The 17,416-nt window shown below is 35.8% G+C and overlaps 1 protein-coding gene across 2 annotated transcripts in view; it reads left to right on the top strand.

Annotated features, from left to right (window-relative positions):
- MYO6 (myosin VI) overlaps positions 1–17,416 on the top strand; it is a 79,992-nt gene that overhangs the window by 45,512 nt on the left and 17,064 nt on the right. For both annotated transcript variants that reach the window (XM_031680271.2, XM_031680272.2), the window contains exons 18-27: positions 2,074–2,112; positions 3,978–4,071; positions 8,582–8,712; positions 8,800–8,877; positions 10,663–10,792; positions 12,716–12,806; positions 13,636–13,786; positions 15,259–15,467; positions 16,094–16,172; positions 17,055–17,215. In XM_031680271.2, coding sequence (XP_031536131.1) covers positions 2,074–2,112; positions 3,978–4,071; positions 8,582–8,712; positions 8,800–8,877; positions 10,663–10,792; positions 12,716–12,806; positions 13,636–13,786; positions 15,259–15,467; positions 16,094–16,172; positions 17,055–17,215 — 1,163 coding nt within the window. The remainder of the gene's footprint in view (positions 1–2,073; positions 2,113–3,977; positions 4,072–8,581; positions 8,713–8,799; positions 8,878–10,662; positions 10,793–12,715; positions 12,807–13,635; positions 13,787–15,258; positions 15,468–16,093; positions 16,173–17,054; positions 17,216–17,416) is intronic.

The raw sequence follows: 17,416 nt of genomic DNA on the forward strand, positions 1-17,416 counted from the left end.
TTCTTAAATTCCTAAATAAACATACAGTAACAGATTGGTTTAAAATGGTATGTTGGACTGTATGAAATGAATATCATTTATTAAGTATATTTCTACTATAATTTAGCAGTATTGCTGGCAAGAACATACTTAAAATTTTAGGCAATTTAGATAAAAATAAAAACATTCCTAAAATTCTTTGAATTAAGGTCTTATTTTGAGATTTGAAGTGACTTAAAATTGCTTATATACAATAAGCTATATTTCGCACATTAACTGCAGAAAGCTATAACTGAGTGACAGTATTAATAATAAAATTTCAGTGTTTTAATGAGATACTTTGAATTGATATATTAATAATAGTTCTTATTTTTGAATATATTAGAATAGCTCATTAAATGAAGTTCAGGCTATGTGAAACAATAAAACAAAACAGGCTAGTATTTACAGTAATAATTCAGTTATCCAGCATCACTGAGAACCAATTTTCCACCAAAAACTGACACTTATGGGTTATTGAAACATAACCCTTTTACTATTAGTGTTTTAAAAAAGGAATTCTTTTTGATGGAAATCTTATTCTGTTATTACATATGTGAATATTTGTGTGATTTAAAATTGAAATAAAATACAAATGAGGCGTGAGTTGCACAAGGCTGTTTGCCCTGATGCCTTGTGGTCCTTGACTGCTGTTCTTTGGTAATTGACATTCTTCTCTCAGGTGATAGTTTATTTTTGCTGTTTCTACTTCTCTGATTGTATTTATCTCCGTTTTGGGGGGAGAATACTGTCCTTAAAGTCCATGAATTAAGAAGCATGGACTTTTTGACAGTTTCCTTTCCAAATTAGTGGCTCTGATACTTGCTTTTCATTTGTGTGGTGGTTCAGACTGATGAAGGTTGTCAGAACTCTGTCAGCCAGATACGTGGGGTGTGACTGTTCATTTTCAATCCAGTGACAGAGTCACTTCATTTTTATAACTTAAGCCTATGACGCCTGAAGTGTGCTATACATCATGGATAAAACAATGAACCTTGGCATCAGGCCCTTGTTGGAATCTTGGCTTTGCCATTAGTAGCTCTGAGATCTCAGCAAGTAATTTACCTTTCTGTGCCTCAACATTTTCACCTGTAAAATGAGACTAATCATATGTCCTTAATGAGAATCATTGTGTGGATTAAATATGATCATGCTGTGAAAAGCTCTGAGTAGTGCCTGACTCATAGAAAGCATTCAGTAAAAGTATACTTATTATTATTATTATTAAATATAGCTATGATTTATTCGATATGTTAATTTAAGAATTAACATCTTAATTTACCTTTTGTAAGTAGTATAGTTAGCAATTCAGAACAAAATCAATGTAAGAATTTTAGATACTTAATTTATTTTGCAGAGAAGTAAGGCAAATACATGATTTTAAGGTACTGAGCCAGAGTAAATTATAATCACTTATTATTATTTAGAAAGGAAAACATAGTAGCTTATAGTGTTCATTGTGAAATTTTGAGAAAAGTGTCCTAGCTTTTAAAAATAATTGAAATGCATACAGTTTTCAAACAGTAAGGAGGGTTTTTACAGCTAGGCAGGATGGCTTTGATTATAATAGGCGTTGTACAGAGCAGCCCTAATACACACCATTAGTGTATATTTTAAACACGTCTTCATTCTTAATGGAGTTGACACAAGCTACACCCAGCCTGCCACATGTTCACATACCGCTCCGCTGACCCCGTGTTGAATGCATCACCAGCATCTGCATTTACTTCCTCCGTCGCCTGTGTACTTTTTCCTCATTCACCCCACCTGCAAATGTGCATGTGTGCTTTTTTTTTAGTATTGTTAATTTTCCGCCTTTTGATTATATAAGTTCTGTATAAGTAAAATAACTTACTGCCCTTGGCATTATATGTTAGCCATACATTTTTGCATGTTACTGTCTGTAAAAGAGTTTGTGTAAAGAGTTGTTAAATTGTAGTATATGTCTGTGTTATTGCATGTTATTTTATTCTAATGTTGGAGAGCTAATATTTACTTACTCAATTGTGTTCTTTTACTTTTTGAAATGGTAAAGTGATTTCCTTTCTTCCGCAGACACAGTTAAATTTGCTTCTGGATAAACTTCGAAGTACTGTGAGTACACACACACAAAAAACCCAGGGTTTTAATTCAATTTAATTTTTTAATACTTAATTTTTATTGAAGTGTAATTGATTTACAATGTTAGTTTCAAGATGTACAGCAAAGAAATTCAGTTATATGTATATATTTTCGGATTCTTTTCCATTACAGCTCATTACAAGAAATTGAATATAGTTCCCTGTGCTATACAGTGGGTCCTTGTTTATCTGTTTTATTTATGGTAATATTGTAAAATGATTATAAATCAATTAAAAAAACGGGTTTTTAAATGGTCCTCTTTAACTATTATTAGTAATAAGCACAGTAAACCTGGAATAATTAGAAATTTATTTAAAACCAAATACCCTCATTAAGAAAATCAGTTTTTAAAATAGTTGTCATTTTGGTTAGTTTTGTTCTGAAGAAAGGTCGAATATATATGTGAAGTCAAATTATTTTATAAATATAGGGAGTTCTCTGTTATTAAATTAAGATTAATCCTCTAGCTTCAGGAAAGTGGAAATCATTAGTTATTATAGAAAAGGGAAATGTATTTTTTTAGAATTAAAGATAATGTATATAATTCATTTTCATTTTACTACTCTGGTGGTAACACTCTCTACCATGACAGTTTTGGCATGGAAAAGATGGATATAATATTTTTATGCCCTGTTTTAGAGGCAGTATTTCCTAGGAGTATTTTTTATTTTTAACTAGACGTTTAAGTTCAGTCTGTTTTTTAAAGAAAAATTCACCATAGAAAGAAATTTGACATGTGGATTATATAAATGAAGCATGATTTCAAGAGAAGACTTTTTTGTAAACAAATCCACAGAACTTAACTGAGTGCTCTTCCTTTTCAAGTCATTTTGAAAACCCAGGTATTTATTCTGTCTGCTCTATTATTGCTTAACTTATTGTTAGACTTGCTTTTGAAACCATTAAAAGATTCTTTTAAACATCCTCATTGCTTGCAAATATTTCTCTCTGAAGGACCAAACATCTTTAAAAACCAAGTCTGATGAGGTATTTTATTTTCATCACTCAAATATAATGCTGCTATTAAATGATGAGATTACATTTGTGATTTTTAAAAAGGAGGCATTTCTAAAAAAGTATTCTAAAAATGTTTGCAGTGAGCATCATTGTTGAAATAACCATCCAGTTTCGCAAGGTGACAACTTGAAAGAGAAATTGTTATCTAGATGTCTAGTATATTAGCTTTAGTGCCCAGCTGTTTCGCTGTGTACATACGAGCGTTCACTCTGCCTCGTTCAACATAATCTGGTAACTAATTCCAAATGAATGCCTCTAGGCTTTTTAAAATACATATTGTTTAACAAATAAAAATTTTAAACAAGAGCAGTGGTGCAACTTAAGGGCCTACTGTATATTTTTGAAATAGAATGATGAGAAAGATTGATTTTTTTTGTTTGTTTTCTTTATTCTTCAGCCTAAATTTTCAGAGACAACTTCATTTATTCCTTTTGTCATAGGGCAGTTTTTTATCACAGAAACATAGTATATAAATATATTTAAATGTAGAATAAAATCATGTGTAAGTCAGCCTCAAACTGTATTGTTTAACTACATTAAAATACTTTACAATGGAAGACTTATTTTTACCGTCACACATTTTTCTCGACACTCAGATCTGAAATGTCGTGTTCTTCTAGTATTATGAGTATATAATACAGAAATTCATTCCAAGCTTTAAATTATTAAAGTACACTAATTAAGTGTAGGTTCCTCAGTGATTATTTTAGAAGAGGTTCATAAGGTAATGATAATATCCTCTGAAAGTTGCTGGTGTTCTTGGAAATAGAAAAAGAAGAATGCTATATGTATCATTTTTAAAAGTCTCTTTATTCTGCTAGGGAGCCAGCTTTATTCGTTGTATCAAACCTAATTTAAAGATGACAAGCCACGACTTTGAAGGTGCTCAAATTTTGTCTCAACTTCAGTGTTCAGGTATTTCTATATTTTTATAACCTGTATCAGTGTGTGCCGGGAGTCGTAGTTCAAATACAGTTTAATATGTCCAGTGTTTTCTAATAATTCATGACTGTCTTGATTATTTTAAACTGCAGTAAGATTTTTGTCTTCTGCTGCCTTTAATTATAAGAAAAGCATGACAGAAAATTATTTGAGCAAAATTGAGGTAGAGGTTTATTTTGATATAAAACTGCTTTCCATCACTGAAGTAAAATTTCTAGACACCCTGCAAGTGCAAGCCGTGTCTCCCTCTGTGGGCTGCTTTCCGCGGCCTCGTCAGGCCAGCAGCGGCTCGTTGCCCAGGCCGCTGGGTCAGGCGGGGCTTTGACGTCCTTGCTTCTGCTCCACCACTTGTGAAGAAGCGGAAGTGACGCAGTGCCCTGGGCTTCTGTGGAACGTTCACGCAGGTGGTTGACCTGTCGCTTCCTGCTCCTCGCCCGGACACGTTCAGAAGTCATGGGCGCTAGGCTCACTGTCTTCCTTTACTCCACACCCTCCCTCCATCCCTGCCCACACCACCCCGCTTTTCCCAAGGCATCAGGCCTCTCCTTTCTTTTTTCTTTTTTTGTTTTTTTGGATATTTGAGTTTTCTTTTCTTTTTAAAAAAATTTTTTTTAAAAATTGAAGTACAGTCAATGACAATGTGTCAGTCTCCGGTGTACAGCACAATGTCCCAGTCTTGCAAATATATCCATAAAGGAGAAGAAAGAGCAGAGGGGATCGAAAAGGTATTTGAAGAAATCTTGACTGAAAACTTCCCAAACCTAAAGAAGGAGTTAGATATCCAAGTACAGGAAGCACAGAGGGTCCCAAACAAGAAGAACCCAAATAAACCTACATGAAGACACATAATCAAGGTGGCCAAGGTTAAAGAGAAAGAAATGACCCTTTCCTATTGGTTCAGGCTTGGGACACATCCTGAAACTCTCTTGCCTCCCTGACTCCTTATCTTCCTCCTCTCAGAGGCAGAAAGCGAAGGCCACTTTAGCTTCAGGGTACCTTATTTAAATGGACTCCTTCCTGATTTTTTATTCTTTAGTAAATTCGTACTTTTCCTTTAAAGAGCCCTGCGCCCATTATGTAAGCTTCAGGCTCTCCCAGTCTGGCTCTGCCCTTGACCCCTCTCACAAAACCCCAGCTGCTGAGGAACCTTATTTTGTCCTTTCTCCTCATCTGCACAGAGAAGGTAGGCAGGGCGGATTGACACCATTATAAATTCATGATCACTAACCTGCAGAGGGCTCTCATAGTCAACCTGCCAAGTTTCCCGGCCGGTGTGTTCTGTTTCTCCACGAAGATCAGTCCAACCTTCCCTGCTCTCCTCAGATCTCTGAGCCTCTGCCAACAGACAGCCTCAGGCCTGCCTGTCTGCTACCAAACACTTCTGCCTCCCTGCATAACTTCCCTCCTGATAGAAAGCAGGAAGGGCCTCTCTTCCTCGTTGAGACTGCATCCATCCCTTCCTAGCTTCCTTCTCACGAGTCTTCAGTAGTGATTGTCCGTATTGGACCAGACAGATCTCTACCACTTAAATGTGCTAAAACCTCATCTCCAGTCCCTCTCGCCCACATTCCTTTCCAGCTGCCTCCTTATCTCTGGCCTCATTGTTCTCCAGTTTTTCCTTTTCTGTCCAAGAATATTCTATTCTTGCATTCTCAGTTTCCTGCCTTCCACTCGCTCTCTAACCCTAGAGAATTCTGCTTCCACCTTCATCAGTCCAACAGAATAATTCTTGCTGAGGTTACCAGTGATTTCTTTGATCCTGGATCCCTTATTTCCTTAGCAGTCCTTACGTCAGTGGATTTCACAGCAGCACTCAGCTCTGACTCATCCCTTTAACATAGCCTTTCCTTGGCTGTTGAAACAGCTTCGTATGTCGCTGCTTTCGTTTTGAATTCTTTGGCCATTCCTGCCTCTGCAGGGTCGTTGTCTTCCACCTGGATATTGTTTGTTGGTTTTTCAGGCTTTGTGTCTGGCCTGTTTTCCTTCTCACTCTGTATCAGTGCTGTTTAGTGTAACTTTCCGTGGTGATGGAAATATTCTAGATCTGTGTAGTCCAGTATGGTAGGCACTGGATACTTGCGGCTGGTGAGCACTTGATATGTGGTTATAAGACTTAGGCACTGCATTTTTCATTTTACTTAATTTTCATTTAAAAAATTTAAATAATAACAGTTGCACGAGGCTAGTGCAGCTACAGAACTTGTGGCTCGTGACTGCCCTGTTGGACAGCCTAGCTGTGTATTCCCGATCTAGGTCTCCCCAAGTCCCTTTGATGTGACCTCCTAAACAGTGTTTTTTACGCCCCCAGTTGTATTGAGCTATGATTGACCTACAGCATTGTGTAAGTTCACCTTGTGCGATGTATTGATTTGATACTTACCTATTGCAGAATGGTTTCCACCGTAGCATTAGCTAGCACTCCCATCAGGTCACATAATTACCATTGCTTGTTTGTGCAGAGAATATTTAAGACCTGCTCTCTTAGCACACAGTGAGTCTCAGGACCCTTCATTCAGGCTGTCACCACCATCTTTCACCTGGCTTTTGGCTGGAGTTTCCTAGTGGCTGTCCTCGCATCTGCTCAATCTGTTCTTCACATGCATCCAGAATTGCTGCTTGACAAGCCACGTCTGGTTGTGTCTCTTCACAGTGAGCTTCTGTGAGACAGTTCCTATCTCGTCTGCAGCTGCAGGGCAAGCCAAGGGACTCGGGTGGGGATGCACACATGTGTAAGGGTCCTTGTATATTTGATATAGATGGGGAAAATTGTGACAGTGCCAACCAAACCTTACTTTTATTTCTCCAAGCAGACCCAAAAACTAAATCTAGTTCTGGAGATTTCTTTGCATAGGAAAGTTTGCCTTTATGTGTTCCATTATATTATATTAAATTTTATTTAATTATAATATATATAGTATGTGATATTATATTACATTATATAGTATACATCATAGTGTATATATAAATTATATGTAATATATTTATTATGTTATATTAAAATTATAATAGTTATATGTGTTCATTGTAACAATAATGAAAAGATACAGAATAATGTAAATTTTAAAAAGTCTCACGGCTCAGGGGTGAACACTTAACTCTTATACTTGTTAAAGCTCTGCCTATTATTTTTAATTAATATATCATATTCTATCATATGGTTATTACATAATTTAATGAAGTGATATATAAATTATAATTTCTGTGTTTTCTTTCTGTTACCAGCAATGACCCAATGGACATACACACCTTCTCTGTGCATGTTTTTGCCCACGTGTGTGACAGTTTTTAGGAGAGATTCATAGAAGTAGGAAGTACTTAGTCAAAGGGATGGATATTTAATATTATTAATATTTAATATGAATTTAATAATATGAATAAATATTCCAGATTGCTGTCTAAAACTGTTGCACTGGTCATTAACTCTCCCACTAAGAGGGTATGTGTGTGTGTTTCCTACACTGTCATCGTCCCTCACACTGTCGGGGTTTTACATTTTTGCCGGTCACATAGGTTAAAATTCATTCTGACTGCCTAGGAAGACTGTCTTGCCAATGAGATTATTTTATAATAAAAATCCACTCATTTTTTTATATTTTATAGTTTCATTTTGCTAATTTAAATTTTTGAGCAGCAGAAATTTATTTTGGTGTAGGGAGTGAGGTAAGGATCCAATGTTATTTTTGTTTTCTAAGGGGTAGCCAGTTGGCCTAACACTTTATTGAATAATCTTATTTTCATCCTTGATTTTAGTAGTCCTTTTGATGGAAATCCAGATCTTTCTATGAATAAAAGTCATGGCATTATTTATAGTTGAGCCTCTCCCTGGGTATTTCATGCTTTTCCTGACATGAAGCGCTCACACTGACTCAAGGCTCAGATTAACCATTTATTAGAGTTACACAGAATATACATAGTCCTCTGATACACTCTTTACCCCAGTAGATTAGTTCCTTTGAGAGATGAGTGAAAGGGGATCTTTATAGTAAAACAGCGCGTTCCCCTTTCTCTTCCATTTGCTTTGTTTAAGCACTGGTGAGAGCTGGGGAATAGGTTTGACTTCTTCTTGGAGAGTCTGTCAGGAGTCCTGTTGCAGCAGTAACCTCAGGATTTAGGAAGCAGCCTAACACAGTCCTCTGCCTTATATGCTGTGATTGTGACTCAAGGCTTTCCAGCAAAAAAAAAAAAAAAAAGAAAAGAAAAAGATACAAATTAGATTTGAACTTTCTAGAGACCAGTCAATAGTTTGTCTCTAGAAAATAGTCAAGCTTGTTTCAGGTGACATTTGGCTACAGTAGTAGTAGGTGGTGGGTCATTTGGGACATACTGAGTATAAATGTGTTGTTTCCTGTGTAATATTTCACTGTTAATAATTTCTGTGAATTATCACATTTCTAAACATTAATTTGTAAAGTTGTTTGTTTGCAGGTGATTTTTGGAGTTGTGCACAGTGGTTGGCAATAATTGTGTTTGTTGATGAATCTAGGTATGGTGGCTGTTCTGGACTTGATGCAAGGTGGTTTCCCATCTCGAGCTTCATTTCACGAACTCTACAACATGTATAAAAAGTATATGCCAGATAAACTCGCAAGATTAGACCCAAGACTCTTTTGTAAGGTACAAATACCACCTATGTTGAAATTTCTTAGCTATAAACTGTCATTCTTATTAATTACTAATTGGCATTCAACTTTTATTTTTCAGGCTCTTTTTAAAGCTTTGGGCTTAAATGAAGTTGACTACAAGTTTGGATTAACAAAAGTATTTTTTAGACCTGGCAAGGTAAATACATTTTTGTTTTAAACTTTAACATGATGAATATTGGATAGTTGGAGTCAGTGAATATTTTTAAGGGTTTAATGATTTGTATTATTCTTGAATTAGATGGTCACTAACAGCATGCATGTATATGTGTGTGTGCACACACATGATTTTCCCACTCATGAGACGTTTGTGATGTGTAACACTCTATACAGTTTTTTTAAGCTTTGGAAGTATTGGAATCAGAGCATTGTTTAATTGAAACTTTTACTTAAATAAGGGCTCCAGAAAATATTTCTGTTTTAGACAAGTTGAAATCTTTTTTAGAACATATTAATTCAACCTTCAGTAATTAAAAATTGCACAGTGTTTTTGAGTCTTCATTATGAAAGCAAGACTTGTTGGAACATGATGGGTGTGTCATGTGTAGAAGATTGGACTGGAGTCTGTGCTGACTTCTATCAAATCTTAGAAGGAACGACTGTATAAATGCTTTTGTCTGTAACATAATTTTCTTAGGCTACCCATTGTTTTAGTATTTATAGGTTCTCATACTAGGATACAAAACTGACTGAATATTTCATAACTAAATATATATAGTACAGAAATATTAAATGCTATTCACAATCTGTTCATAATAATTTTACTTCTTTACTGTCCTCATAATTTTAAACACAGCTGTTATATATAATAGCCAACTATACTTGTTTGACTTAGCAAAATCATTAAAAAATATCTCCAATGCCTTGAAGGCTAAATTAATCATAATAAATAAATCTGATTTTACATTTTGGGCATGAGATAAAATCTGTGTAATACATTACCAACGTATGTACTTCCCTGTGAATATTTTTTACTGCTGAGAACCTATACCATCTCTTATAAAAGAGAAGATTAAGAGAAAATGAATAGATAAATATTCATAGTTGGCTTAGCTGTAATCATACTTATCATAAACTCAACATTTCTCATATCAGGGCTGTAGTCCTTATTTTAGAATTAAAAGTATGATAAGAGAGAGACACTTGGTCTTACTTGCCTCCAGAAAAAAATTACTCAGTCAGAAAGATATGGAAAAATTACTCAGTCAGAAGGAAGTTGCAAGGCAGATTTTCAGAAATCTTTACTCTCCTTACATTACCTTTAATTTTATTACAACAGGCAGTTATTTTGATAGGTGTGTGACATCTTCAGTATACCACAGTGGGACATTTGGTAAAGGATAAAAATCAGTATGCAATTTGATGGTAAATTGTGGAAATAATGCATTTTATTATTGAACAACCTGCTAGCTGTTTTATTTGTGTTGCCTGTCTCAGTAGGAATTTCTTATCTCTGACCAAAACAGGGATGGGGGTTGGGAGAGACACAGTAGTTTCGGTGGTACCTGATTTTACAGAGCTGACCTTCTTGTTAGGAGCTGTATACAGGTGTCTGAGAATATGGATGAGCCAATGCAGAGATATATTAGCCCTTTTTTTCATTCTTTTCTCCATAGAACCTTTTTACCTACCATCTATAATTGTCATTTAAGTTTTTTTTCTGTACTTCTTTATCATACCTACTAAGTAGCAATGAGTAACCCTCCCTAACCAAAAAAGGTCCTGAAGAAAGGAAGAAAAAAACAGCCAAGTACAGCCGAGGGTGTTTGGGTCTGCAGTGCACCCCCTGAGACGTGTCTGTGTTGGGCTTGTAACCATTTCCAGAAAGTTCTGTCTGGGGTTTGAGTTCTAGTATTTTGTATCTCTCTGCATGTTTAAACACATCTGTCTTCTGATGCTGATAGTCACTTACATTATTCCCTAGTTTGCAGAATTTGATCAGATTATGAAGTCAGACCCTGACCACTTAGCGGAGCTGGTGAAGAGAGTCAATCACTGGCTGATCTGCAGTCGCTGGAAGAAAGTTCAGTGGTGCTCGCTCTCAGTCATCAAATGTAGGTGTTTTCTCCCACACCAGGACCTGGCATTATTTTGGGAGGGAATTGAATTGTGGAACATTATAAATACGTCTCAGTGCTGAGTGCCGAACAGAAGGGACTGGGTCACTTATTCAGTGCTGTGCCCTGGCCTCCTGTCGTTAACACCTCACGTGTAGTGTGCAATAAATAGAACTTACGGACTTTCTTTTCAAATTTTTTTGAGTGTATGATACTTATCTTCTTTAATTGCATATATTATAGGAGAATTAATTTCATCCTTTCCTAAAGAATAAACCCAGGATTACTGTCTTGATTCTCTCCCTCTACCTCCCCGCCCCCTCCCACATACCGTACCCCAGTCTCTCAGACTTAAGCCAGAGCTTTTCTTTCCACCTGCCTGACATCACAGGTACACATGATAAAATTTCAGGGTTGTCCTTGTCTGTTCTTTCTTGTCCCTGAAAGCTTGCCAGTCAACAAACTCTATTGATTCCCCCTCAAAACACCGTCTGTTCTTTGCTCTTTCTTGCCACTGCCTGAGTGCAGCCCCTCTTCCCTGCCTGCACAGTAAGTTCACTGTCTCCCAAACTGGTTTTCCTGGCTTTCCAGACTTATCTTCCCAGAGTCTCTGACTGAAAGCCTTTAATTAAGGCTCTCCTTTAATAGAGGGCGAAATCTAAAGTCTTAGATAAGTAGTTGTTACAGTATTCTCTGACTCAAAACAAAGGTGAAGGACAGAATATCTGTGGGTTACCTGAGAGTCTACGGCAAACCTTTAGTTGTAGGGAGCTGTTGTTAGCAACTTGGTTAACTTTATCATTGCCCCTTTCCCCATACTCACCAGAGTGTCTGAAACAGTGCTAGGCATGTGAAAGGGGCTCAGTAAATTGTTTCTTAATTAATAAAAAAAAAAATTCCTTTGACCTAATGAAAAGAAATCATGCAAGCAAAGATTATTACTGAGGTCTTTCATTAGTCAACTGAAATATAGATAGAAAGAAAACTGTAATTAAAAAAAAGATAGCAGAAGGTCTTTTCTCATCATTTTCCAGGTAAAATATGAACATACTTGTCATTATAGTTAAATGCCTTCAGCTTTAAACATTGCATTCTGTTGGAAGACACATTTACATTAAAATTATCTCTGCCATTTGTGGACTGAGTTGTGCAGTGATCAAGTCAATAACCAGACAGTATCTTTGCAGGATATTAATGGGGAACCTCTGAAAAAAATATTTCAAGGTCAGATCAGTCTAGGACATTCTGGGTAACTGAAGTTAGACAGATGCTTTTATTGTAGGATTCTCAGAGGGCCTCACTCAGTATGTTCATTGTCAATCTCCAAAAGGAGGTATAATGTACAGCTTTTCCTAAGTTCATTTGACACAGGAATCTTTTTTTCAAGATATACCTGTTAACATTTCATAGACCAGTATTGCCTAGGACAGTTTGGGAAGCAATAGTGTAGCATAATAAGAAAATAATACATTTAAAATGTACACCTAGCCATATACATGAGGTCCTTTTTATTTTAAGAAGTATAAGGAAGAGGAGAAGGTATTGCTCAGTGGCAGAGCACATGCTTAACGTGCACAAGGTCCTGGGTTCAATCCCCAGTACCTCTTCTTAAAAATAAATAAATAAACCTAATTACCTTCCCCTCCACAAAAGAAACAGAACTTAAGAAAGGAAAAAATATAAGAAAAACCAAGAACAAACAAAAACTAAAAAAAAGAAATATATGATGAGTTTAAAAAAAGATATATAAGGAATTCAAGAAATGATGAACTTGCTGATTTTGATGCCTGGTATAATATATTCATCAAGATTTTACATTTCTTGAGAATTGCTTTGTGGAAATGAGTGGTTTTTTAAAATGCTGTATGTCTGATTTAAACGAAATAATTTTCTATCATTGTATTTTCCTCTTTCACATAGTGAAAAACAAAATAAAATACCGAGCTGAAGCCTGCATTAAAATGCAAAAAACTATTCGAATGTGGCTTTGCAAAAGGAGACACAAACCTCGGTAAGATGAACAGAGCCTAAAGAGTCCCGTAGGACTGTTTACCCTAACGTAAATGGCTGTGAAGTCATCGTGAAGAGCAGTTTGGGTACTAGGTTATCTTTTTCTCATGCTCTTCATAAAAAGATGTATTAGCCTTTGTTTATGTTCTTTATTTGATATTAATTAATGCTTCATTAATTCCTTACTTGCCTCATTCTATAAATGGACTTGAAGTAGCTTACAAAAATGAAGTGGTTTACAAAAATGTTAACACTATAGAAGGCTGAAATAAATGGTTGAAATAAAAGGTTGGAATAAATGGTTCAAAGAAGCTGTTTTATTCTGATTATTATAGTGACTTGAGCCTATCGATAAATGTCAAATTGACATTGTTTTTAAAAACATCTCATTAATATTTTAACCCTAATTTTCAAGATTATTTGTAGGAATTATACTGTAGCCCTGTAAATTTAGTCCATTTCTTGTTTGAGTCTTTTATGATTAGTTTAGACTTTTTAAACTTGGAAATCTGAATAAACTGTTAATCCTTAACACTGCTTGAAAGAGATTACTCTTTTATGTTCTTCTATAATTTGATTTCTCAAAAATTTCAGTGTAAATATAAAAGGCTTAACGCTTAATGATAGATACTAATGTCATTCACATCCACATTTGATTTCTCTTTTGCCCTCAAGAAGAGATCTTTAAAAAAAAAAAGAATATCAAATAATGTGGAAACAGAAGTGAAATAAGGATATATAGCAATATATTTAGCATTTTACTACAGTGAAAAATCTACCTGTAGCGTTATATGGTGAAACTAAACTCTGATGAAGCATTATCTTTACAGCATTGATGGCCTGGTTAAGGTGGGCACACTGAAGAAACGACTTGACAAATTTAATGAAGTAGTAAGTGCACTGAAAGATGGAAAACCAGAGATGAATAAACAGGTCAAGGACCTTGAAATTTCTATTGATGCCTTAATGGCCAAAATTAAGGTATGTAATTTAAACCCAAATGACTTTGACTTTTAAAAAATAATTTAATATCTTTTGTTACTGGTATTCAAATTGTATAGAAAGTTGTCCTTTTTTTTAAAAAGATACAAAATGTTACAGATGTCGAGTCTCAATGATGCAAGTGATGCTCATTATATTATTTACTCTATATTTGAAAATTTTCATAGCAAAAAAAGAAAGACAGTTTTTATGCAATTTTATCTGTTGTTAGGAAAGGTTCCCCCAAATACTATATTCTGTTGGTAAGCTTTTGCAAATCACTACTGAGAGATTAGTGTGGATTATTTTATTTTGTTTCCTGTTTTTCTACTTTCAGAAACTAATTTTTAAATTCTAAAAGTAATGTAATATCATTGAAAATTTGGAAAAAATCACCCCAAAACTTATAACCCTCTACAGTAACGCATTCAGCTATCATACTGTTGTGTATTCCCCTCCATCGTATTTCATATGCACGTACTTCTGCTAGTTACTATCGTAATGTACATTTCATTTTGTATCCCTATCTTTGTGTTATTGCCTCGTCCCTGTTACTACATTATCTTCATAATAGGGTATGTCATAACTTACTTAACTGATATGAAATAATAATTAGTTTCCCCCCATGTTTTGTAGGAAAAAAGAGGGCCTCTTTTTTTGATTTTGATACTCATTTGATTACCAGTGGGATTGAAAGTTTTTTTTCTATATGCTTGTTTGTTAATTATATTCCATCTGTCTAGTCACATCTTTTTCTGTTATATTTTAAGGTCTTCATGTTTTTCTCATCTACTTCCATAATTCAGCGCAATTATGTGGGATATAATACCTTAAAGTGAGCCTTTTATGACAGTTTCTGCAGATATTTTATGTAGACAGTGATCAATCTTGGAGGTAGAATGGAGAAAGAAGTCCAGAGAAAAATAAAAATGTTTTGGATAACCTTAGCTGATTTTATAAATCTGTCAGGAGCCATGCCTGTTTATGTGGTATTAATCAATTAAAATCAACCTAGACACATTTAGGAAAATCATCCAACAATTTTGGATGTATTTGGTATTCTGAAGTATTATTAAAGAGTAGTAAACTCTGGTAAAATTAGCTAATCATTCCTTTAAAAAAATTTTAACTATAGTATGTTACTTTGCCTACAGTATATCCTTAGATATTTGATTACTTGATTGGTAGGAAATAGACTCAGATATTTGTGCACAGAGAGAACGTTAAATTTTTTTTGAATATTATTTAATGTTCAAACAGTATCACAAAGATAGTGGGCTTATTGCTTACCAACGTTTCCAGTCTTTGTGTATATGTGCATTTTTAGAAATTGTGGTAAAAGCACATACCATGAAATTTCCCATCTTCACCATTTTTAAATGTAGAGTTTGGCAGTTGTCAGTATATTCACATTGTTGTGCAACAGAAGAGAGAACTTTTTAAGTGCTTGTCTATTGTTTTGTTTCTCTAAGTCCACTGTGATGACAAGGGAACAGATACAGAAGGAATATGATGCACTAGTTAAAAGCGCCGAGGTGCTCCTCAGTGCACTGCAGAAAAAGAAGCAGCAGGAAGAGGAAGCAGAAAGGCTGAGGCGTATTCAAGAAGAAATGGAAAAAGAGAGAAAGCGACGAGAAGATGATGAACGTCGTCGAAGGAAGGAGGAGGAGGAGAGGCGCATGTAAGGCCTTTACGTTGTTGTTTTGAATTAGAAGCTCACAGGAGAGTGAATTCCTTGCGTTGATGGTGGTCAGTGAATAGTCTTATTGTCAAAAGTCATATTCTTTTTAAACACTAATTTTAGAGTCAGTTTGAAAATGGAGAAAGTAAGCTCGTTTTACAATAATGACATAAAGTGATTTGAACCATAACCTGAATTTTGTTTACACTCTTCCACCTGAGGACGACTTCTTTTTAAAACTATGACTTCGTATTATTTATAAGCTAGCACTGATAGCATTTTGGAAGATGGCCATACTGGAGTAGACGAAGAATGTAAAAGTTGTCTAATTGGAGAAGGAGTAGAGGGAAACAGTGTAATCAGGACCTTATAAATAGGCTTTGTAACCCAGCTAATCTAGAGATAGTAAAGGTTCTAGAATGTAACTGAGTTTGTTTCTTTCAGAAGAATTGCTGTTGGTAGAGTTAGATTTTACTTTATTTTTCAAGTAAGTTGATACTGTATATGGCCAGGAGGTTAATTTGCCTTCCCATTCTGTCACCTTTGTTTATTGATCATCAAATTGCCTTCTGAAGGATTCCTTATTTTCTATTAAATCTTTGAGGAGTTTTCTGTTTCTTTGTTAGGAAACTTGAGATGGAAGCAAAGAGAAAACAAGAAGAAGAAGAGAGAAAGAAAAGGGAAGATGATGAAAAACGTATTCAGGTCTGTACTTATTAGGCAGTTGGACTGAATTTCTATCAAAATAGAATCTACAAAATTATAAAACAAAAGAAGTGAAAGCAAGATCTTGATTTGCTAGGTAAGTTGTCATTGATTTATCCCAGAGACGAAAGGCGGTTTCTGAAGTGGTCATGGGGAAGGGCCTTTGGAGCTAGGGAAGTGAATTCAAGTCCAGCCTCTGTCACTGACAGAACTTGTGACATTGCACGAGTCACAGTGAGTGACTGTGGGCCACAATTTTCTCTCTCTGGAATGGAGATAAATAATAGTGGTGAGCATTAAATGAGTTAACACGTTACAGCATTTAGAACAGTGCCTAGTTCAGTAAGTATGGTTTGTTGTTATTCCTAGGAGAAAGATCAACATTCAGTAAAAACATAACTATAATGTTTTAAAATGTTATTTCATAATTTTGTAGATGCTAGTATTTATAATTTAGGATTAAGAGAGTCTCTCTACCCCCATTTCTTAAAAAGTCCTTATCTGGGAATAATTGATCATGTAATTGAGTGCCTGCCTTGGCTTTCTAATTTATCCTGAGCACAACCAACACTTTCGATTCCTAACATCTGCTTTAGGTGTTGGTGTTAATGTGGTACCTAAGATACTCATGTGGTATCCGGGATAACTCACTATATAGTTAATAGAATGGTGGAACTCTTGGCTTGGATTTGGGAACGAGGAAGCATTATTCATAATATAGAAGAGAATAGAGGCTCCTGAAATGGTTTCTGGTTAAACGGTATATATTTCTTAGTTTAAAAAAACAACAAAAACTTGAGTGGGACAATTCCAGGTAGTGATGGGAATGATCGGGGCGACAAGTGGAGAGGCCCTGGTGCCATGGTCTTCTGTCCTCGGCAGGCCGAGGTGGAGGAGCAGCTGGCCCGGCAGCGGGAGGAGGAGTCCCAGCAGCAGGCGGTGCTGGAGCAGGAGCGCCGGGACCGGGAGCTGGCCCTGAGGATCGCGCAGAGCGAGGCCGAGCTCATCAGCGACGAGGCGCAGGCGGACCCGGTGCTGCGCAGGTACCGCCCCGGGTGGGGCCGGTGGGCGGGGCGCTCTCGCCGCGGTACCCCTCTCCCTGTCTCTTTTCAGCGTGAAGGGTGTAGGAGAAAGTCATATTCCTTAGGTCCCGGTGTATTTTCCATTTAAAAAATTACTTGTATTAACTTTTAAAACCAAGTGAATGAAACAGTCGATTTTTATCAAAGTTTTGAACTATTGAT

Source organism: Vicugna pacos, chromosome 8 (assembly GCF_048564905.1).
Source record: "Vicugna pacos chromosome 8, VicPac4, whole genome shotgun sequence".
Taxonomy (NCBI): Eukaryota; Metazoa; Chordata; class Mammalia; order Artiodactyla; family Camelidae; genus Vicugna; species Vicugna pacos.